The sequence below is a fragment of the Tribolium madens genome, unplaced genomic scaffold (assembly GCF_015345945.1).
Source record: "Tribolium madens isolate multiple individuals breed KSU strain unplaced genomic scaffold, Tmad_KSU_1.1 Scaffold_96;HRSCAF=242;Tcas5.2_LG5, whole genome shotgun sequence".
NCBI lineage: Eukaryota > Metazoa > Arthropoda > Insecta > Coleoptera > Tenebrionidae > Tribolium > Tribolium madens.
In genome coordinates, this window is record NW_025401068.1 from 10,390,581 (window position 1) to 10,414,757 (window position 24,177).

At 35.4% G+C, this 24,177-nt stretch overlaps 1 protein-coding gene across 1 annotated transcript in view; it reads left to right on the top strand.

Annotated features, from left to right (window-relative positions):
- The first annotated feature begins 2,800 nt into the window (after window positions 1-2,800).
- The window catches only part of LOC123013190 (neuroligin-4, Y-linked), a 101,954-nt gene continuing 80,577 nt past the window's right edge, over window positions 2,801-24,177 (top strand). Inside the window, exon 1 of the mRNA XM_044411576.1 lies at window positions 2,801-3,327. Coding sequence (XP_044267511.1) covers window positions 2,904-3,327 — 424 coding nt within the window. The 5' untranslated portion in view covers window positions 2,801-2,903. The remainder of the gene's footprint in view (window positions 3,328-24,177) is intronic.

The following is a 24,177-nucleotide window of genomic DNA, read 5'->3' on the forward strand; positions in this document are numbered from 1 at the left end:
TTGATGGTGTTTGCGCTTTTTATTTATTAACTTTGCTCAACGACCTGTGATATACGCTTTCGCTCTAATCACTGCCCCAAAACTGTCAATTATCCAAGCAAAATTCAATAAACGCCACGATTATTGCCAACGACGTCCCCCAGAACAAAACTTTCCACGAAAAATTACTCTAACCCCTAATCCAATTCAGATCGGTTGAGTTTAAGCACTCGCCGTGGAATTCTTCCGCTAATTAAAACCAAGGTAGAGCCAAAAATAAATCCATTTTCACCGAAATTGGATTCGGAAAAAAGCGAACCGGAAATTGAAGAGATCATCGAATCGACGGACGATTTATCGACAAGAACGCCTGCTTAAGCTCCAACTAATTAATTCATGACCTTTTACAAAAATTCAACTCTTTTCAACCAAAAGCAACGCTTCTGCATCAAACTATCAAGCGAAAGAACGAGACTGTTATCCTCGAAAAACAATAAAATTAGTGCTCTTAAGCACAACTCAAACTCAAAAAGCGCTCCTAAATAATAGTTTATTATGTCATTAGGAATAAAAGTGATAGTTTATGTGGTGAAACTTATTTTGCCGAACGTAGTGAGGCAAATAATTCAGCTAAGCCACATAAACTCAGATTTACTCCGACTAACATAATCATTCAGATCGAGAGTAAAGAGCAACACTATATTTAGCAATGTAAATGCACAAAATAATCAGAACGCTTTGAAAGTAATCAAATCATAACAACACTTTTTGATTTTCGAAAGTGTTTATTAATTTAAGTAGTGCAGTTGGTAGTGTAAAATGTCGAATGCTGATGATGCACCAGACAATGCTGAAGCAGCGAAAACGACAACATTAGTGAATGTCAATAATGTCATAGTAAAAGTAAAAACGCTTAGACGCAAAGTAGAATATTTACTGCATGGCTGAAAGGAAAAATTTTTACTTGTGACATTTAATTCTATGATTAAATGGTCATTTTGTGACGTTTGTCAATTAATATTTTAGTTTTGTAAAAAACTAAACTAATTATTCGGCAATATTTAATTAACTGAAACTAAATACCTACATAAATTTATAAATAAATCATTATAATAATTATTTCTATGTAATATAAAATAATTTTGTGGGCTTAATTAAAATTTCATATTTCAGATATCATTTTAGTGATTATTTCTGAAATAAAATCCTGAATAATAATAGAACTAAAACGTATAAATATAATACACAGAACCAGTCGATAATAATGACTTTATTATCGAAAGCAACAAAAAATAATCTATATAGTGAAAACGTTTATTTTGCCGATTTGTGTCAATTAGGTACGAGTGCAAAACGTGCTATTAATTTATCGCATTTTTCGCATAGTTTGCATTGTTTCCCGGTCGTCTGACATGTGCAGATTTTAATCATTTGCGAAATCCGCAACTCTGCCATCAATTTCCCCCGTCCGACACTTTTCATATCGCTGAAATCCGGAAAAAAGTTTCATTTTAAGGTTCCGTCAGGAGGGACCAATAACAAACACGACGGACCGCTTCGGAATCAATTAAAAAGCATGTGGGCGTAGGGCAAAAGAGCAAACAAAAAGCTTTCCACAAGAACCGGTGTCTTGTCGCAAATTCATACTTGATTTTAAACGTCTAGTGTAGAATTTTTTACGCCGTTTATCAAACTTTGTATGCAAATTAACTTATTTTAAACACAAATTTAAATTAAAAGAGTCGTGAACTGGAAGCACCTGCTCGTTGTGGCGCAGTCGGTAGGAGACTTTGTGAGGTCGGGCGTGATTGATTTGCCCTAACCTACTTCTAGCAATATTTTTTTTTAATTTTACGATAATTAAGCAAAACATGCTGTTTTGAATGCTTTCTAATTGCGTTAATTGCGTTTTAACTGATTTCGAATTAGCCCGAAACTCAACAATTTTTAATTAAAAAATGTTCTCCATTTGGGTTATTTATGTTGGGAGCTAATTTTGGATAAAAGCTTGATTAGAGGATTATTTAGCCCCCGCCCCTGAAAAATGTACCTCGAGCTTTCTGACTTGACTAAAATGTGAATATGACTTACCACTCTGTCAAAGTAATCGAGTTTAAACTACATTTTTACCAACTCCATCACCTTTAAGTTGGCATAAATGCAGTTCCCGTTTAAAACAAACTTAGACCTCGTGTACATCATTTAATCGCTTAACATAACATTCGTGACTTTTGAGACTCGTTCTAATTAACTTAAGCTCTCTACGAAGATATTAATTGATTGTTGCTCAGTTCAGATGTTTGCAAGCATTTGGTTCGCAATTACTTTAATAAACAGTTCGCTTCGAGAATTATAGTTGGAGTTTCCTCTCATTTACATCAATTCATCTAATGGTCTTTAAAATTTTCGATACCGCAGACGTCACAGACCATTCCCTAGATATTTCGCCTCGACACCCTTCCAATTGCAAACTCGACAAATCGATTCCGCATTCAATTCCCAAAATATCATTTTTACTTAACAGAACTGACCTAATTTTCATAAAGGAAAAAGAAGTAGAAATCGTGAAAGAAAAACAACAGTTTAAAATTTTTGGGTAAAATGTGTTTTATTTTTTAATTTAGAATTACACCAAATTTCTCATTAACAATGTTTCTTTTTGGTAATAATGAGTAGTGGTGGAATTTCCTTAGTTTTGGTGAAAATTTCTTGGTTTGAACTTCTTGTGAATCGAAGTGGTTTGTGATGCTGCGCATTTTCGCTGCGCTCGTGCGCATGCCGGCGTCCGGAGCGTCGCGGCAGCAGTCAGCCTGCATCAGCCGTCGCGTGACGTCATTCGGTTCGCGCCTCAGGTGTTTTCGATGTGACGCGACTTGCGGCCGTATGCTGGCCGAGTGATGGCCACGTGATCCTCCTCTTCGAAGATGGCACCGGCCGGCGTCGTCCTCAACACAGTTCTGGTGCTGGTGGCGGCGATGCGCGTGGCGGCGGCCGACCTCACCTCGCGCACGGTGCACACGAAATACGGCGATGTGAGTGGCGTTATCGTGCAGCTGGACGCGAAACATTTGGAGCCGGTGGAGGTGTTCAGAGGGATTCCCTACGCCAGCCCGCCGCTGGGCCGGCTGAGATTCATGCCGCCGGTGACGGGGGCTCTGTGGTCGGGGGTGAAAATCGCGGACAAGTTCAGTCCGGTGTGTCCGCAGAGGCTGCCGGACATCGCCAATGAGACGGCGGCCCTCAAGAGGATGCCCAAGGGGCGGCTGGAGTACCTCAAAAGGCTGCTGCCCCACCTGCAGAACCAGAGCGAGGACTGCCTCTATCTAAACATCTACGCACCGGCGCAAGGTGATAACATGGAAAAAATCTCATATGTTGTAACAAAAAAGGGTACTCCTGGTACCCTCAGAGACTCAAAATCATCAACAAGGCGCAGATATTTCATTTGCAACAAGCGGTTTTAAATTCTACGTTTAGATAAAGGTTCCAAACATCTTGAAATCGTTGAGAGAAATTCCGGGTATATATTAGAATTTATCGACTGATACATAAAGCATCGCATTTTTACAATATATTCGACAGAGATAAAAACCTCCACTTTATTGCATGAAAACCTTAAACTTTTCAAAAACACCAAACTTTAATGTTAAATGAACATTTCCGAAGCTTTTTACAAAAACCAAAATCTTAAGAATTTTAACTAGAAATAGATATTTGCACTCTTACAAAGTTCAAAAGCCCAAATAATGTATTAAACATATTTTTCATTTCAGATCGATAACAATTCTGGTCGCCTTTAGAGTAAATCTGGAAGTATATATAAAAACACTTTTCTGAAATTTGAACTAGAGTAGCAACTTTAAGATTGACTCTCGCTTATGTAAAATCATTTGGAAATCTTAAATCCGTCGTTTCTTTTCTGGAAAACATGTTTTTTAAGTTATCAATCATAAATTGTAGATTTTTTACCATTTATTACTACGAAACTATTGACAAGACAATTTCCGGAAATTGACTGTATCTTATGTAAAATCGTCTGATCATTTTAAATCAGTCGTTGTTTCCTCTTTGCAGTAAACAGATTTCAAGTTGTCAATCAAAAAATGTAGATTTTTTACTGCATATTTAAAGCTTAACTGCAAAGCTATATTCAAGACCGTTTTAGTAAATTAGAATACAGTAGCAACCTTAAGATTGATTATAGTTTATGTAAAATTGATGATTCCAAATTCGTTCGTATTTTGTCTCTCGAGAACGATTTTAAACTTATCACCGGAAATTTGTTGGTTTTTTGTCTAACTGCGAAGCCAACTTCGAGACCGTTTTTGACGATTGGAGCAAATTAAGTACAATTTCATCATAACTTTTATCTAAATCCTATATTTTGCTAATTAACCAACAAAGGATATAGTTGTAAAAGCTATAACACTGTTATATTTTCATTCAATCGAGAATTGTTTTGTAATATCCTAGTTTTTTTCAGTAAAGTTTGCGAAAAAAAAACGTTAATTCGCGAAGGTCACAAAAGTGACCCTTTTATGACTATGCCTTTGAGGCATAGAATAAGAACTCTGTTTTTTTGTTTAAGCGTTTTTTACCAATGTTGTCCTTTTCGTTGTTTCTGCAATTTCTGGAGAGGTATGTACATGTAGATTATAAACATTCGACTTTTTCTACTACTAACTGCACTAGTTAAAACGTGAGTTTATGTGGCTCAGTTAAATTATTTGCCTCACTGCGTTTGGCAAATTAAACGTTCAGTTTTTTCACATAAATTATCAATTTATCTCTAATACATACTATTAAATTAAAGAACAACAAAAAAAAATTTTTTAACATTAATTATTCCATTCTGAAAGTGATTTATTTTAGACCATATCTGCAGTTAAATAAGTGCGGTTTTTTTTTGGAAAAAATAGCAATATCCAATAATATTGATTTTTCATGTCATTTTAATACTTTCAGTTAGAAAATTATGAAATATTGAAATCTATTTTGGATTGCGTGCTCTATAAGCCGCCAATATTAATTCCTGGCAAATATTTAAAGTTTTAACCGATTTTGCAAATGATCCGCTCTCCGCAAAACTAACCGCGCTTAAACTAAGCCGCCAGCCTAAATCATTACGTTGAAGCTTCTCCTTTCTAATGAGTGCGAATTACACCCATCTCCAAATTATCGAATTATTTCAATAGCAATTATCGTTTGACTGACGTTAATACTCGTAATAAATTATCTTCCTCAAATCGCTACTTCACCAAAAACTTGATTAAATTACAAGAATTTAATATCTTTTTTGATGTCTTGACTCAAGTCAACATTCTTTCTATTAATAAACATTCAAGTCTTTTAACTCAAGTTATAATTCAATAGGGGTCAGCTTGTTTGGTTGTGATTCGCCTCAAGTCGTCAAGTTTTACCATTTTACGATTTATGACGTAAATACAGCCGCGTAGATCCCGTAAATCTGGCGGGATGTTCGGGAAGTCACCTGTCGGCGCAACTTTAAAAGCATGACCAAATATGGCCATCGACCGTTTGTTTTCGATTAAAAATTGATACAAATGACGTCCATGCAGTCGCGATTGACTTTTTGTAATTAAATCAGATCCGAGTCTTGTTGTTTTTCCAGGCGAGAAAACGCCACTCCATTAATAATCTTTTCCGTTTTTTTCCGGAAAAGTTGTTTGCCTCGACACCCTAATATCACTCTAATTCGTTCGAGACGAACTGCGAAGAGGATTTACCAAGTTTTCTATACGGTCAATACCGGGATAAGAGCCGACGAGAAAAAGTTGTGCCATTTCAATGGCCGCAATTTTCTAATAAATTAGATTTCGGCAAGTCTGGGTCAGGTACACGAACAAAATGTGTTAGATTTAATGAAAGGGGTTTTTCCGGGTGGGGCAATTTAAACATGTAAAACACTGCGAGGGAAGTTCCCATTGTGCCGACACATCGGAAAATATTTGGCAAAGCCCGAGGAAATTGATGGAAACTGTAAAAGAAAATGATCCGGAGTGTTTGTGAGAAGTTTCCTTTGAAAAAGAAAAACATTTTCACTTTTGGACGGATCCGACCTGTCGTAATAGATATTTGCTTTAGATCGCTGATTCAGATATGCTCTGGCTGGAAATGTGAGGTAAGTCCTTTAACTCAAGGGTGCTCGCCACACGCAGAGACCTCAAGTGCATATTGATATTTTTTTCTCGGACACGATGCCGCTTTTCAGCTCATGCATATTTCAGACGAAAAGATAATCTCACGATCTGAAGCGTTAATTAATTCGCGGGACCGGAAATTGTATTACGCAGACTTTGACTCCGGGAATACAGATCAGTTTCAGGAAAATGTTAAAACACCACTTTCTACGTATTACTGGTCTTTGCAAAACGACCAAATTAGTTTTTTTTCTACGAGCACTGAATAAAGTTTAAGAATTTACTTAATTTTTGCCTGAATTATCACCAAAAACACCACTTGGGTAAAGAGCATTAGAGAATTGGCTTATAATTTGATATTTATTAAAACCAGTTTCTTTCTAAAGTAGTTTTCAAATAAAAAGCTTGAAGCAAAACATCAAAAGTATATAAATTTTAATTAATTGAAAATCGTGTTGGGAACAAACAAGTCTTAATCAAGCTATCAATTACGTCGCTAATTCGGTCACATCAGGTGCACTAAATAAAGACTACAAATTATTTGTATCGGATTCGCTTTATGTATTGCAAAGTGAGCTAATTGAATACACAAACAGTGAAGCGTGACGCTATTTCTCTGTTAGTTCAGTCTCGAGGCTATTCGTACAATCCAATTTTCAAGTTTCAAAATAAAAAATCTTGTGTTTTGCGTCAGTGGGCATTCAGATGGACAACAACTACCCAATAATATCACGCCAAAAGCAAATTACTTCCTGTAAACATGTCGACATTTTTCATCACACTGCAAAATCTCAATTACCCCAAGTTGAGCGTATCAACTCATTCAAGCTCTACTATTTGCGTTATGTCTTTATTTCGCTTGCATAGCTTTCCAATTTTCCACCATCAAAGCCACACCCGAGATATTAACACGCTAGATGCGAGCAATTATAGCGATGCTTGTAATTGTTTCGTGATAAAAGAGGCATTTTTATGCCAGCTATTGAATTAAATATTTTATATCGAGGCTTTCTTCTTCAAATATTTATCTAACGTTTGCTTTTGCTTTCAAGAAATTTCCCGACAACGAATGTGTGAGATAAAATCGAAGCAATATGCAAATTCTTCTTTTATTGTGTCACGTGGGTTTTTGTACATTCTGCAATGTAGGTATGTTCTTTCTCAAAAAAAAATCTCCAAAAATTTGCGTCTAAGCGAGTTAACATCAAAGCGAATAAGCGAATTTTTCTTTTATTGCTTTCTATTAAGTAAGGTGGGTTTTTGTGTAATGTAATTCAAACATTTATGCAATTTTTGCTTTTTCTTTCAAAAAATTTTTGACAAAAAACATTCAACGATTGTGCGAGTTAAAATCAAGGCAAATACTTGTAATCTCATTCAAACATTTATGCAATGTTTGCTTTTTTCCCAGAAATTTTTCGACAAGAAGACATTCAGCGAATGTGCGAGTTACCATCGAAACGAATAAGCGATTTTTTCTTTTATTTTTTTTAAATGTGTAAAGTGGGATTTTGTGTGTACTTTTTCAAACATTTATGCAATATTTGTTTTTTCTTAAGATATTCCTGACAAGGAAACATTTAGCAAAAAGCGAATAAGTGATTTTTTATTCTTTTCTATTGTGTAATGAGTTATTATTCAATCATTTATGCAGTGTTTGTTTTTTTTAAACATTCCTCTACTAGCAAACTTTCAGCAAATGTTAACAAATAAGCAAATTTTTCTTTTTACTCTTTTCTATCCAGTAAAGAGTTTTGTGTATTTTCATTCAAACATTTAGCGAATTTGCGAGTGTAAATCGAAGCGACTGAGCGAATTTTTCCTTCTATTGTGTAAAATGATTTTGTGTCCCTTTTCAATTAGCAGAGCAAAAAGTCGCCACATTGAATTTAAAATGCGCCATTATTTCCGCTGTGACACAAGTTTACAAGATATACATGAATATTTAGATTAAGCGCGTCCTCAAGTTGTCTGCTCTTCATAAGCTTTTCTTGTTTATGGCATCTCTGGACTGGAATAAAGTCGCTCGATGCCAACGCAGGGACGTCCCTCTTGCACCGGCTTTAATAAAAATACATTAACATTTAATGAAAATGCGGTTCAACTTTGAGTTTACGTGAAATGTAAGCTCTAAAAGGCAGCGAAACGTTTTCCGTCATGCATTCTATTTACATATTTGATAATCATTAGCAAGAGGTTCGGCAAAGCGGAAAGCTACACATGTGCGGGACTGATAAGGGAAAAGCTCAATCGACAAAATAAAAATTAAAAACAAAGTTTCGTACAAAGAACGGACTCTTATCGCACAAAATTAACACTTGGGACACGCAACGCGTGTTTCGATTCAATTTTGAGATTTTTCATTAATGATGACCACATTTCGTGACGACTTTGCACTTTTCAGGATCTGAAAATTTGCATGGCAGGAATTTAGGACAAACAAGAGCATTAATCGATTTTTTGTCGAAAGATGAGCTTCCGTGGTCAAGCTTTTACTTTTCCGGAGAAACACAAAACTCAGTTTTTGTTTTTCGCAGAATTGTTTAAAGGTAATGTGAAACCACCTTTCTCCATCTCTATAAACAGGCTTTAGTTATATTCATTAGCAAATAGGATGAAAAACTTCCGTCTCACTCTCCTTTCATTAAATTTAATTATCATTCGGGGCTCCATCCGTAGGATTACATTTCATTATTTATTTTTGTTAATGAGAATTTTCCAAAGGTGTGACACCTTTTGTTTAATTTGTGCCCCAATTAGACAAATCAGAAAATATAAACCAAAAACTCTTCGAATTTATATTCAAGGCACAAGACGTGAGTTTGCCCGTGCCATCAATATTTCAAATCACGAGCTCGAAAAGGAAAAAACTTGGTAAACTGTACTAAATTCCTCGAATAATAATTTCTCTTGATTCTTCTTGTTAAAACGATAAGATAACCCCCAGATTTTATTTGTTTAAACGTGTGCAAAAAACTGTTGGGGAAAATTGAGAAGCTTGTTCCGGCCCGATGTTGTTTTTAATAAATTTCCCGGGCACTTTATTAACACATTCTCTCCGTGTCCGAATCGGAGAATAATGGAAGGAATGTAAATCGAATCCTGCCTGATCCTGATCTATGGACTCCTCGAACTTATTAAATTTGGCGAAAGCACAAGTGCTACCACCAAAGCTGATTCTGCTCTCGCTTTTTATTTAGTTAATCTTGAATAATTGAGTTCAATCGCAAAAAGAACGAACCAATTAGCACCCGAATATAAAACAGTTACTGGCACCCTCCCCGGAATGAAGATGAGCGGCCGCTCCATCACCGGAATTCTGAAACTTGCATTGACCACTGACCAAACTCCGGTTCGATTTATCGATCCGGGTATTAATACAACAGATAACTCTTTGTGCATTCGGGGGTGCACTCAATCTCCCCTACCATCGACGCGTTATCGTGGCTTTTTACATTTTTAACCGGACTGGAATCAGTCCGGGTTTCACTGCGTTAGAATGCGAGAGTAGGTAGCTGATAGATGAGCTGTATCGGCAGCAGACAGACGTGGAACTGATGTATAGGCAGCCCGCCGCCTTATTTACGAGCCAAGTCTCTAATACCCGATATCTATGGTTGCGACCGTTATGAATGATCCTCCTGGGACCGGACACTGAGCTGCACTCCGGTGATGGTAAACCTGTCAGTGCGCAAGAAATGGACGACAAATCGCAAATTCGCAAATAATTACTTCAAGTTTTAGATAAGCAACATGTCGTGAAAGAAAATTAACATAATTAAAAAGATATGAAAGCTGAAACCGCTTTAATAACGCGAAAAGATGTGAGGCGTCTCTTTACGACGCAGAACGAGATCACTGCACCAACCCCATTAGCTCGGCATCGCGTCGCGATGACTAATAAGGCTTTGTATTAATAATTCTTGTCGAGTTTCACGGAAAAACGACATTGCTCAGCAGCTGGAATGTTTTGTACAGACAGCGATAATTCATGCGACCTAATTTAAGGGCGTTTTTATCGAGAAACTGCACTCACACAATGTGTCTAAGTTTTACAAGTCGACTCTTGTGTAAAGCAATCGGGAAGCCGCTGACACGAAATCTTACTTAAATATTTAACCAAGCAATTTCTTAAGTTGAACCTAGCGAAAACTTTGATGGCATGGAAAACCAAACAGTGCTGCACAAGCATTTAGCGCACTAACACGAATCTGCATAAAGCATGAGATTCGCCGAGTAAACACTTAAAACTTTAGATTTTTCCTAGAATTTCTTGCACACTCACAAATTAATTAATTATTTTCGTTTTGTCCCCGAAACTCTTACAAGTTTTTATTGCCCAAAACACATAACGATCGGAATTAAGCGCCGACTATTCAACTCTAAGTCTTCGAGTTGATTGTCGCGCCGTGAACGGAATAACTCTGGGAAAAATTAATTAATTTAGATGAAAGCCACTCGTAAATAAGTTGCCAAGAGGATTAAATCCCGATTTGTTGTTCTGATTTAATTCCGACACTCCCTTTCCGCGTGTATTGTTGTAAATTACTTTATAATTATCAGTTAGCCGGTCGAGGGATTGTTCCTACGTCAGGACCTAAACTGGCGCATCCTGCCGGCCAAGCAGCAGTAATCATCGGTTTACCCACCTACGAAATTGCCTATTAAGAACCGAAAGTAATAAAATTAACATTAAATTTTAATTCGGCGCACGCGATACTGTTATTTACGGCGACTCCCCCAACAAGGTTTTCAATCGCCGATAGATAGTGCGAGGGGAGAACGGCTATGCCGCGACCCCCTATAATTTTTACAAAATATTTTTGAATCCGTTGGGATTTGACCAACACTTCTAATTACTTACTCTCTAACAAACTAACTATTAAGCCTTGAGCAATAAAATTTTCATGAAATCTAATTACTTATCGTGAAAATCACGAAATTGGGACACGCAATGTCGTTATTAAAGAGCAACGCACCAACAGACAATTAACACGAGTTTTATTTACCATTTTCAGCGAAATTCAGCGGCCCGAATCGCTGTTGACTTTGAGTTCTTTTTTCGTGTTTAAACCAACAATTTTGTGTGCGCAATTTATCCCCATCCCCTGAATTTCTTTCGATTTTCACGTAAGAATCAACGTAACGCGCATAAATATATTCATGGAAACAGCCCTCATTGTAATATCGATGGGGTCGGATCCGTATTAAGGAAACGTGCAAGGAAATATGAAATTTCCAAGTGAGAAAAGCGGGTTTTCTGAATTAAAAAATGCGATTGGCATTCGCGACACGCCTTGTATAATTTTTGCGGTGGTAGTTTATTGTGTCAGGACAATTTAGGCCGACAAAGCAATTGAAAGACAGTCGAGTACGTGTAAAGAAATATTTTTCACTTTATTTCGACTCACGATTTAAGCCACTGTTGAAACCAAAACGTGACAACCTGGAAGTTTATTTTTCTCTCTTGTCTCGAGGAGTTTTTCGTACGTCGTGATGCCAAACGAGTTTTGTATGTGACTTTTGAAGCGCCATAAAACGGGACAATGTTGACAAGAAAGACGACTATTGATTAAAAAGAATCGCTGTTTTTTTATGCCATTTTGCTCGAATAAAGTTCCATAAATTGAGCAAAAATTAATACTTTTACACGTAATCGGGCAACTTTAGAGGACAAGTTGAAATATTAAACACAAAACTCATTTAACTTTTCCAATTTAGTCTGTTTGGTTGTTTGGTGAAAGCAAATTTAAAAAACAGAACGGCTTTTTACTTGATCGTTGACTAGTAACATTTTTTAACCACTTTTTTCCTAATATCCACCTCTCACAAATACAATTTTCGCAATCAATAGAAACCCGAATCCCTGAAGTACATTTATGTAAGCTAATAGGGTTGGTAACCCTAGGAGATTGCGTCCGATAAAAAAATCGAAAGAGTCAAAGTCATTCGATTATCCTTTGCGAGTTTCCGCCGAGACACAAATTAATAAAAATGGTGGATGCGCCGGGAGTGAATTATTCCGACTAAAATTACACTAGAATTCAATTTGAAATTTAAATAAAAGACTCAATGTTAACTTTTAATTCACTTTGACAATGAGTCAAGAGTTTGAAAGGTTATTACAAAGTGCTGGCGTAAAAAAGCTTTCTCGGCACTCGATGTCAGATAGTGGAAAAGCAATGAGATAATGAAAATAAATACAGAGCAAGTGGCGTGAGAAGATAGCGAGCAGTCTTCTTAACTGTTATGTTAATCGTTACCATAACCATTTCCTCCTCTTCCCGAAGATACATATCTCATGGCGTTTACACAGCGCGAAAAACACTCCCCCATAAACAAATAAGTGGATCAAAGTAACTGGCAAAAAAGTGAAATAGGAAACATGTTTTAGAGGTAGAATTGAAAGTCGTAATGTATTCATGAGACGAGTGCCGGCGATACACAACCGAATCGAAATCAAATATTGGAAAAACGCAACGATTTATTTCGAGTGGCGCTGCGCAAAAATTAGCACAACTAATCCACATGTTAGACATGGAACGTGTACTGAATTTTAGATGGAATTAAACTCGGTACATTCTGATGTTTCAGCAGGAACACAGCGCACATAAATTATTCCGTCGCGATGCGAAATCTTTGAAAACTTATTTAACACCGCTTTTATCCAGAACTCAACTCAATAAATATGTTACTACGTTTGATGCACCACAAGCCAAGTTTTTGTGCAAACAACAACAGAAAAAATAATTAGTTTGTTTCGAGCTTATCAAGCACAAAATCGAATATACCTACGTAACATGTTAAAATAGTTGCGTGACACATTTAAAAAAATTAAATAAAATTCGTTTCTAAATGTCCGGAATTTTTATCTTAATTACACGATAAAAATAAAACAACTGTTTAAATACTTTGCTCTGATATAAAAAATGGTAAATTACTTCAGGCTACTAGTTTAAAAATTTTATTGGAGCTATAAAAACACTAATCACGGCGAAAATTGTTTGTGTAATAGTATAAAATTTAATTATGCACTTTTTGTAAACTAGCCTCGCCAAGCAACGTGTAAATTAACGTAAAAACCGCACTCGGGAAAGGGTAAAAATTTAATTAAAACTTTGAAGTTATCGAAATTGATTTTTTCTCCCTCGCAATTACATTAGATTTTGTAAAAAAATAAGAAAACACATTTTTGTAATAATTTATGCACTTCCTGGCTTGGTTAAGTGCTTTGGTAGAAGCTTTGGGTTTAATTTCGGTGGTTTTTGTTCAATTGCCTCGGCGAAAGCTTTTTCGAGCTTTAATCATCGCTTTGCCGACATCCATCCTCCGATTTTTTATTAATGATTTTCAAAGTATCGGTTTCGTCTTTGTCTCGCAACAATTTTTTCCTTCATGTCCCGTTATCCTGTCAAAATTTAATCTGACACGGCAATTTATTACAAACTTGAACTTTTTCGGTGTACCATAATTCCGCCTCGAGGCATTCTATCTGCGTTCATCTTTGTCATGCCAAGTTAAGCGATAATGGTGCAAGTGATATCGATCAAAAGCGAGAAATAAACTTGATGAATTGTCTCGTTTTTGCTCCAAAAACCCAATTTTTGCTACGGCGAAAATAAACGCTGCGGTTTTGAGACAATTAAAGAAATAAAACTCGAGCCCTCGTTAGAATTCAACTTTATTAAAACTTACAACGGTTCGCTCTTTATAAAGAGACGAGAGGTGAAAAAACCCAACATTTGTGCATAAATTCTCGTTTACCTTTGCCTCAATCGATAACGGCGAGTCCTAAGCAAATCCGGGCCCGGAATTCCTAACGAATTTATGTCTAGACGCGACGGTCACACCGTGTGTGCTAAGAAATAACCGTTACAAGATTTTGACGAAGATGAACGTTGGCAGACCGCCTCGAGGTGGAGCACAACACGAGAGGGAGGAATCGCTGTTTACGATTTCCCCTCGAAGGAGAATTTATGGGAAATCGGAGCAGATGACGATTTATACACGCACAATCACCCCCGACTTTGATTTAATTTCATCGCGGTGGAAAATGCCGGTTATGAGGACGATTTTTTGTTTACAAGATTCGGTATAGGCTTAGAGTGTCACCAGGTTGATAAATTACAGAAATTCCGGGGGAATGGGAATTTAATTTTAATTTTATTTAGTGTTTCACTAGTTTGTGTATTGTAATTAACAGATATCACATTTGAATGCATATGACGTTTGCTCGTATCAAAGTATTTCTCTAATCGAGTTTTACTAATGCTGAATTATGCGGAATTATCATATTGTTGGTTTAGCATTCGACTGAAAACTCATTTAAAAGCAAATGGATGTCAAAAGTTGTAATCACAAATATTAATATTGATTAAAATTGACTTATATATTAATTTAGACTAGAGGTTTAAAACTAAAACTGGTGTGGAATAATTCGTAATTTTGCGAGAAGCTTGGTGCCCTGAGAGAGTTTCTCGGGAGGAAGCGTTTATCGCGTTATTGCCCCACAACAGCCTAGAGCCGTGAAAGGGAAATTTCTAGTAAAATGAAATTCCATTCAATACACCCGTAGATAATCCGGGCCGTCCCGAGCAGACATTAGAATTAGAACGGGTCGATATAAATTCTCCAGTGACATAATTCCGCGTCAAAAATCCGGGAAGCCCCTAATCCGGGAAAAACGTAAAAATAACCGCCAACCATTAACACCAGCTAATTACGTCCAAACGAATAAAGCACTAAGAGAGCTTTTGTAATTACCATAAAACTCATATTTAATCTCGACAAACAAGTCGCGGCGAATCTTCGCCCCCTCCAATAAAAGCAATTAATATTCCCTCGATGGGTTATAATATCCGTTGATTCCGTTTCTCATCTTTGACCAATTCCCATTTGCTCTGCTCATATATGCGTATAACGACTTCACAATCCTGAAATTAATTACCTTGTTTGTTGCGAGCTGTGTAAATATTTGATCAGCACGTGTTTTTCAACGTGGAATTTGTTTTACCCGAGGAATGACTTTCCAACCGAAATCTCAAATTAATTTTTATTGAAACGCTGTGATTTTATTTTGTATTACGCGGAAATTATAGACCAATAAATTCGGTCTTTTTAATGCATTTTAAATCAGCCATAAATATTGCACTGCATTTACTATTATTTACCTAAACTATGCGGGTAAATCATAAATGTCAACTACGGATTTTTATCCTGCAACTTTACAAAATCTGTCAAACATATATTAGTGTAATATTAATACAATGTTTGTTTTTCATTAATTTAATAGTCCGGCTAATACAATTCCGGGCGCAGTCGGTAGGGTCACAATCGATACAATTGCAACGCATTTAATCCGACTGAAAAATTCAACAAATAAATCATGTTTTTGCCCCTTCAGTCCCTTAATATCCATCACGCGAGCCTCAAACCCCACATGGCCGCTAATACTCATTATCGGTCGACCGAAAGTAGTCCGCAACAACAGGACCGGGTCGCTGAAATTTGTCCGGGTATTAATCTAAGAGCTGTTTAACAGCGTCTCTCTTAATTATTTTCATCAATTAAACATACTTCCGAGTGCCCGGGGCATCCACTCTACCAATTTTTAAACGGAATTAATGGCTCGTTCGCCGATCTGGGGTTGAGTTATTGCGAGCGAAACAAAATAAGATTACTTTTACGGGAAAAGGGAAAGGTTCGACGCTTAATGCTTTATTTAAAAAAAATGAACCAACGGACGAGGTTTGAGTAAGTGGAAGATTATGAAAAATTGTAACTGGGAAATTAAAATAATTTTGTAAGAGAGAGAAAGAGAGAGTCTCTCTGTCAACAGAACAGAAATGAAACAATTACCTCAAATCTCTCCTTGAAATTTTACAATTCTTTTTAAAACCAAAATATTATATTAAATTTTGTAGATTTTGCCAATAAAAATTAAACAAATTTAATGTGCATAAAATATAATCCACTGAACTAAAAATAAACTTGGATTACATAACAATACTATGAGTTCCTTAACACAACATGAGAAGTATGCTACAATTGTATAAAACCAAATTTGTCCTAACCTACGAGAGGTTTACTACACCAACATCTGATCTAGGCTAACTTACTGAAATGTTTGACTTAAAATTGATAACCTAGACAAATTTTTGCTTGAAGGGTTAAAGGTTACAAAACCTAAAGTAATTTAACAAAAACCTAAAGCATTCTATATAATTCTGCAAAACCTAAACGTTTACTAGTATATTACATAACGAGCACGGAAAGTGATATACAGGGTGCGCCAGAACTCGCGCCCCAGAGAAAAATGCCATGTAAGGTAAGATACCAGGAACATAGAAAAAATGGTAAAAAAATTCTATCTTTAAAAATTTCGAAGTTATGACAGTCTGAATTTTGCACTTTGACTCTATTTATTTCTGTTGAAAAAATAATTTTCAAGTTTTTTGGTACATGCTATTAGAAGCGGAAACAAGGAAGCAGTACTATAAATCGTAACTCTGTTTAATGTTATTTATGGCTTTTATTGGGAAAATTTTTGTACCTTTGCTAAAAACAAAAAAAACATCTACAAAACCATCAGTATCATTAAAAAAACATAAAAAATGTCAAATGTCAAAAAATAAATGTCAAAACTTTATGACAGAAGATTTTTTAAACATTTTTTCCATGTTCCTGGTATCCTATCCTACATGGCATTTTTGTCTGGGGTGCGAGTTCTGGCACACTCTGTATAACGCACAAGCGGGAAAGTTGCGCACGAGGCGTTAGCCGAGGTCAGGCAATACCGCGAGTACGTTAGACACTTTCGTGCAAGTTTTGTACACTATTTTTCCTACGACCATAAATAATGTTTTTCTTACGAACATATTTTTTTTTCATAACGATTTATTTTTTATAATTGATACAAAAATACGTTGAATAACGATTTATTTTTTATAATGGATACAAAAAAATACGTTAAATGAAAAAATACAAAACATTCGAGTGTGAATTGTGTGTTAGATTTCTAACACACAGTGCAAAAACAAATCGCACAAGTTTTCGACCTCGTACGATATTGCCAATTTTCGCGCATGTGTAATTGTGCGTTAAAATTTAATTTTAAATATTTTACAAAAAGCATTTTAAATTAGGTAACCTCACAAAAACTTTACAATATATCTAATCTGCTTAACCTTTACTCAAAACAACTATACAAAAATCTAATTTTATAAAAACGGGGATCAATAAAAATTTATACTATAGTATTGGTTTATAGAATCCAACATAATAATGTTTACAATAACTTTACGAAACATAAATTAAACCTTAACCAGCTTTAAGTGTTTTAGTTAAACAACTAAAAACCTCGGGGGAGTTTCTAATATTATATGAAAGCCTATCCAAGCAGACTTTGCAATTTTGTTGAAACAAAAAGAAGTTTTGGGATTTTGTTTATTATCATAGATAAAAGTCTTACAAACGACATTTTAAGAAAGTAAAATATTCTCGAGCGGATTTTATTTCGTTTGTTCAGTTTGGCTTGTAGGTGTATTGCATCTTTGCGCCGTAAATAACGGCGTTTTCCAGTCCATTGTACTAAAGAAGTTATTCAAGCCGGTTTAAAACATTCGCTTGAATGCAGTATTGCATGTCTGGGTCTGATAGTCGCGTTAAAACAACCAACTTCATGATTAGAAAAATAGAGAAGCTGTCTTAGATCTTGTACGAGTTAATCAAGCCGCACGACTTTGTGTCACAATAGCATACAGATAGAAATCGGATCAATAGTTTAGTTGTCGCTTGTTGTTATAATTCTTCGCAACTGGGGCGGATGAGTTCTTGTAATTACCGAAAATCCGAGTCAAGTCGGCTATAATTAATAAGAAGCAATGTAAACAGCGTCGTTTTCTCTCGCGTCGTGCCAAAAATCCATCAGAAGCATTCCTCCTATCTTAAACCAAACTCGTAATTGTATCTATTTCAAGGCATATCTTTGTATTGTCTTGACAAATCTGGCGCTCCCCATGCGTAAAATATGCAAATTAATCATGATTAGTTGGCAGGCCTGCAGGAATAGGGATACATACACACAAGTTCTCTCTCTCGACTCGCTCCCTTTTTCCCGCTTTGTTTCAGAAGCTTTGAAATTTCAAAGCCAACGACCTAATAATAAATAAATGTCGGCGTTAGACCCGCGAATTATTTACACACACGGCGAAAAAATTAAACAACCGGCTTAAAATATCAAGTACGTGTAAGGGCCTCTTTGCATGCAACGCTTTCATTATGAAAAGGTATTTCACGCCTTGTTACTGCGGAATTTATTTCGCGAGGTGTACCGTCATGAATAAATTTTGAGCAAGACGTTTTGGCCGTACTAAGTGTCCATCATTAATTCGGAGGTCATTTTCCTACAGGAGACACGCCAGAAGTTCATATGTTTGCTGCAGGACATTCGACGCGAATTTATAGAGCAGTTAGCATTAGCATTGTAGATGAGTGGGACGGTGGCTGGAACGCAGAGGCATAGTTGTAGATAACATCAATTAACGGAACTGACGTCAGACGGGAAACCCCCTAAATTCGCGCACGGCTATATATAACACAATCTGATCCTGACCAATTAGGCACTGGATCCATCAATTGACAAAGCGGGAGGAGGCACCAAGACAACATTTCTAGGGAACGAAAATTACAGGCAAACAAAACTCAAGCAATTTCCTCTACTAGAGTGTCAAAGGAAGCTCAAGCAAAATCAATCAACATTTAAAACAAGGGAAAAAATCAAAATTTTTGTTTAGCATCTCCATTTTACAAAGACCAAAGCAATGTTACAAAAGCTAAACGCAACCTGATATCACTTTTACAAGAAGCGAAAAAAATCTTAATTTTTTATTTTTAGGAAACTCAGGCAGAAATAGTGTTAATTTTAGTGATCTAAGTTTAATAAACCTAGACAATGTTACAAAGTCTAAAGGGAACCTGACGTTACTTTTACAAAAATCGAAATTTTTTTTTTATTTGTATGAAACCTAGTCATAAGTACAATCTAAATTTCAGTAACCTAACTTTTCCAAAACTTAGGCAACTTAATATTACTTTTACAAAAGCGAAAAAAATCTTAAATTTTTGATTTTTATGAAACCTGGACATAAGTACCCTACCTAGCCTCAATGTTACAAAACTTAACTGCAACTTGATATTATTTTTACAAGAAGAGAAAAAAAATTTTTTTTATCTTTACAAAGCTTAGGCATAAGTGCATAAGTATGCTTCTAATCTCAATTCAATGTTACAAAACTTGAAGGCCTCCTTTTACAAAAAGCGAAAAAAAATTCTTTTCTTTGACACTGTCAAAATTTACGGTTTTTCTCCTGTGTAAGAAAGTTTTGACAATTGTTTGGCATTTCTCAATACGAAAGGTGAGATTATTTTTAACGGATTTAAAGCAATTTTAAGATTTGTTGAGTCTAATTCGAAGAACAAAATGTTATATTTAACTCGTTTTTGTATACATAAATCGGTTCATTTCTTCTACTTCGTGGATGATAAACCACTCGTTAACACTTGTGGTTTAAAAATCTACTGATGGAATAAAGCGTCCGATTTACACTTAAACTCATCAAATAAATAACTATAAATTTTGATCTTTATGTAACCTAGGTATAAGTACGTTACCTAGCCTAAACTTTAGTGACCTAACTTTAAAAAGTCTTGGCATTTTATAAAACCTAAAGACAACATAATATTACTTTCACAAATTTCATAAAAAAACAAAATCTTAAATTTTTAATTTTTACGAAACCTAGGCATAAGTACGCTGCCTAGCTTCCATTTTAGTGACGTAACCTAGGCAATTTTACAAAAGCTAAAATCAATCAGATATCACTTTTACAAGAAGCGAAAAAAACAAAATCTTAAATTTGTATCTTTATGAAACCTAGGCATAATACGCTGTCGAGCCTCAATGACTTAACTTAACAAAATTTAACATCTTAATATTGCTATTAGAAAATGAAAAACACAGAATCTTAAATTTTTTATCTTTACAGAACCTAGGCATAAATACGCTGCCTAGCCTCAATTACGAAAAGTTACAAATGTTGCAAAATCTAAAGGCAACCTGATACAACATGTATACATTGTAACATGATTTTTGGGTTTAGTGTTGGTTTGCGAAACCTGAGATAGATAGAGAGATAGTCAGAAACTATTATTTTATAGCTTCTGTGTTCAAATTAGAAAAGTTTATCCGAGACAAATACCCCGGATAATTGATTGAGCAAAAGAACAGTTTAAAAACTGGGTCACCTCCCCGACGTACCTTCTATTGATGACTGCAAAGCTCGCAAATAGACGGTGTCCATCGCAATCTTTTTCAGACAGAAAAGAGCGCATAGTTATAACAAGCCATTCACGAGTTTCCTGCGACTAAATTACGGCCAATTTTCTTTATTTTGAAGAGGAACATAGTATAAAATTATAGTCGGCGAGTGCAAGCGACTGAATTTCCCGAGGACAAAATGCAAATGGCCCTTATAAATTTGTAAAAATCTGAAATATTCAGAAGTCGGCTTCCGTCGAAACACCTGGAACGTGGCCTACCTATCCTAGAAATTAAAACTCGTAAGTATTGATCCGAGCAAATTACACTACTTGTGGTTAGCCAAATTGCTTCCTAATTACCACTCGGGATTGCAGCCGTTTTTGATACGAATCTCGAATTGCCATTAATCGCCGATTTATAAATTCGGAAGTCGGTGCGACAAAAGTTGAGCAATTTATCATCAGACGCCAAAAGGGACACTTGGAATGGCAAATCACCAGCAAATACTTTTCATAGGGCCAGGAGCACGTTTGCGATAATAATTCTTTTTATTTCTTTTCGATGTTGGTAAGTAAATGAAGCATCGGAAACGTCAACGATCGGAAATATTTTAGTTTCGCACTTACGAGAATTGAACGGAAGCCACTCAGTGGAATTAACTTGCAACGAAATTAAAAAAAGATAGAGAAAAACTGTTGCATACTGTCGCAATAAGATATTCTCTTGCTAATACTCTGGAATATATAGAGACGTTTGTATCGGCGAAGTTACGGGGAAATTTGCATTTTCATTTTGTTTTCACATCCAGGTAAAGGATAAATTTGTGGAATTTACAAAAATTTACAAAAAAATCTAAGAATTTGTATGACAAATTCAAGTTAATTATTAATTTATTCACACTTGGTGAGGTTCAATTTTATCTGATGCGTACAAACCTAAGCAAATACTTAATTAATTTTACAAAACTTAACCAAATTTCTATTTTTTTCTCACATGTAATCAAATTTTTATAAAACTTTTTAAAGCACTTTTCAAAAGGGTACGCAAGCCTACTTACAAAACCTAAAATCTACCTGAATAATTGATTCTACAAAAACCTGGTCAATTTTACCACATTTAAATAGAAATCCTATAACCTAAATATTTTTATAAAAAATCCAATTTAATAAAATTATTACAGAAGTAAAAATCTTTTCTAATATATTCAATTTTATTTAACGTAAATGCGTACAACCTAAACAATTTTTTATTACCTTTTTCTTACATTTAGTCAGATTTTTTTTAAACTATAATTATTGCCCATTTACAAAACATAAACCTGGCTACTTTAAAACAATTACAAACCAGACTAAACTGATATTTATCTGGATAATTAATTCTAGAAAAACCTGATTAATTTTAAGAGATTTAAATAGAGATTCTATGTATAACTTGAAATTTTTAATAAGAAACCTAATTTAATTAAGAAGTTTAATTTAATTAAACACTGAACTAGAAAACATTCCTAATATATTTCATTTTGTATAGGGTAAATGCTTACAATACCTAGGCTTCAATTTAATATATTTACAAAATGTAGTACCTAGACTTTTGACTACTTCAAATCAAAATTCAAACTGATTATGAGCCTAGACCAATACATAGTACAGATTGTCAATTGATAGTTACGTGGTTAATTAACTTTGCTAAAACTTAGACAACTTTAGTAGGTTCAAAAAACTTATTTTTATAAAACCTAGTCAATTTTTACAATAGCTTCAAGTTTTTGTACGTTTTAGTATTAAATAAAAATTAGTTTTGTGTTGGTTTAGTGCGCTCTAGGCTACTTTCGTTACAAGCGAGGTTTTAATCGAGCTGGAAGATTGGAAGGAGCTTTAGTAATAAAACGTAAAATTGTATGAAAACAATGATTAACAATTTAAATAATGAAAATCTGTCGTCGTCGTCGGCGAGTTTTGCCGTTACGCCCAGGTTAATTAAGTTTGGTGTAATTAGCATACGTCTAATATTTGAGGCTTGGCAATTCCAATTAAGGTAATGTAAATTTTGTTAGCATTAATGCTAATTTAAATTAGCGAACGAGCGACCGAGAAGAGATTTTCCGTACGCGACGGTGGCGGCGGCTCTCGTCAAAGCGTCCGCTTTGTTTGGAGGCGGCGTGGCGCGTCGTTGTCAACTTCATATGATTTAAAGGTAGTCGGATGAGCAGGCAAGCGACAATACGAGCTGCCCGCCGAGAAATTAATCTTCGCAAGACGCACTTTTTGCTGGCCGAGTCGTCGGAGATAAAATTTGCAACGGTTTTCAATTAACAGAGTCGACTTGTGATTAATCGCAGGTTTGACGGACGCAAACGGTAATTCCTACCCCTATTGTCGCCCATTTGTAATTTCGATTCGGCTCGTTGATTAATAATCGAATCATTCAGGACTGAAGCAAACCGAACTGCAAAGGAACAACAGCCGGAAAATGTGCTCACCGAAACCCAAATTCAACCAATCGAATTATCAAAACAAGAACGGTTTTTCGAGCCAGTTAAACAAGGCCCAGAAACCCACCAAGGATATTAACTTTATCTAAGGTTAAAACAAAAAAATAAAAATTATTAGATTTTTTTTTGCCCGGCACATCCACCATTTTTGATTTTTATTGTCACCTTTGTTTTTCATATAAATCTAAAACTTGGCAATTTTTGCATTTAAAATAAGACAAGACTGATAGTAGATAATACACGTTTTTGATAAAAAAGGATATATGTAAGGGTGTCGTCCTGATTTTTAGCACTACGAGAAATCGAAGTGGGGTAAGGGACGCAAATTTTCTCGCCAGAACGTGGCGGTACCTTGTAGCGAGTACTCGAATGAACTTATCGGGCTAAAAGAATTCTAGCAAAGGCTGATCTCGTGCAGTACCTTTTTCAAGAGAAATGATATAAAGGTTAAAGCAACCAGCTCCCTTGAAACTACGTCAGTGCACAAAAAATTGTGAAGGCAAAACTTGGAAATCGGAATCGAATTTGAGGGACAGACGGAGCAAATCGCCATCCTTTCTACTTAATGTTTTAATGCTTGTACCTATGACCAAATGGAACTTTTACATGTTTTTAAGACATTTGAAATAAATATGTAATTTTTTTAGTTGCACCGAATTTTGTTTATTGAATTTTTTAAAGTCAAAGTAATAACAATTCGATAAATTCCGTTTTCTAAAATATTTAAATTAACTATTTGTTAGCAGTATTCAACCACGATATCCATCACACAATGGGCCGTCATTGCGTTCGATCTCCTAGAAAAAGCTGTTCGGCTTGGCCCATCTGGGACCATAATTTAGGACTATTATGTAGTCTGCAGTTTTGTCAATCTTTTGGCGAATATACCGTTCTATTGCTTTTATTTTAATTTTGTTACTCTTACATTATTTAAGCTACAAATGTGAAATTTAGCTCACTTTCGTAGCAAACCCAAGCACATATACAGGCTGTTCGGTCCAAGTCGCCCTGGCCGATAACACCTAAACTTACTTTTTTTTTTTTAACTAAATTTTCAAATAATACTATTCATTCCTGGCTTTCTTAGAAAACGCATCAAATTTTTTAGCATATCCGGTGTAGCCGGAAATGCTACCAAATTTAGTTTTTCAAATAGAACACCTATGTTTTTTTGCTCGAGACAATAATAATTGGCATGAAAAATACGGTAAACCACTATTTATTAC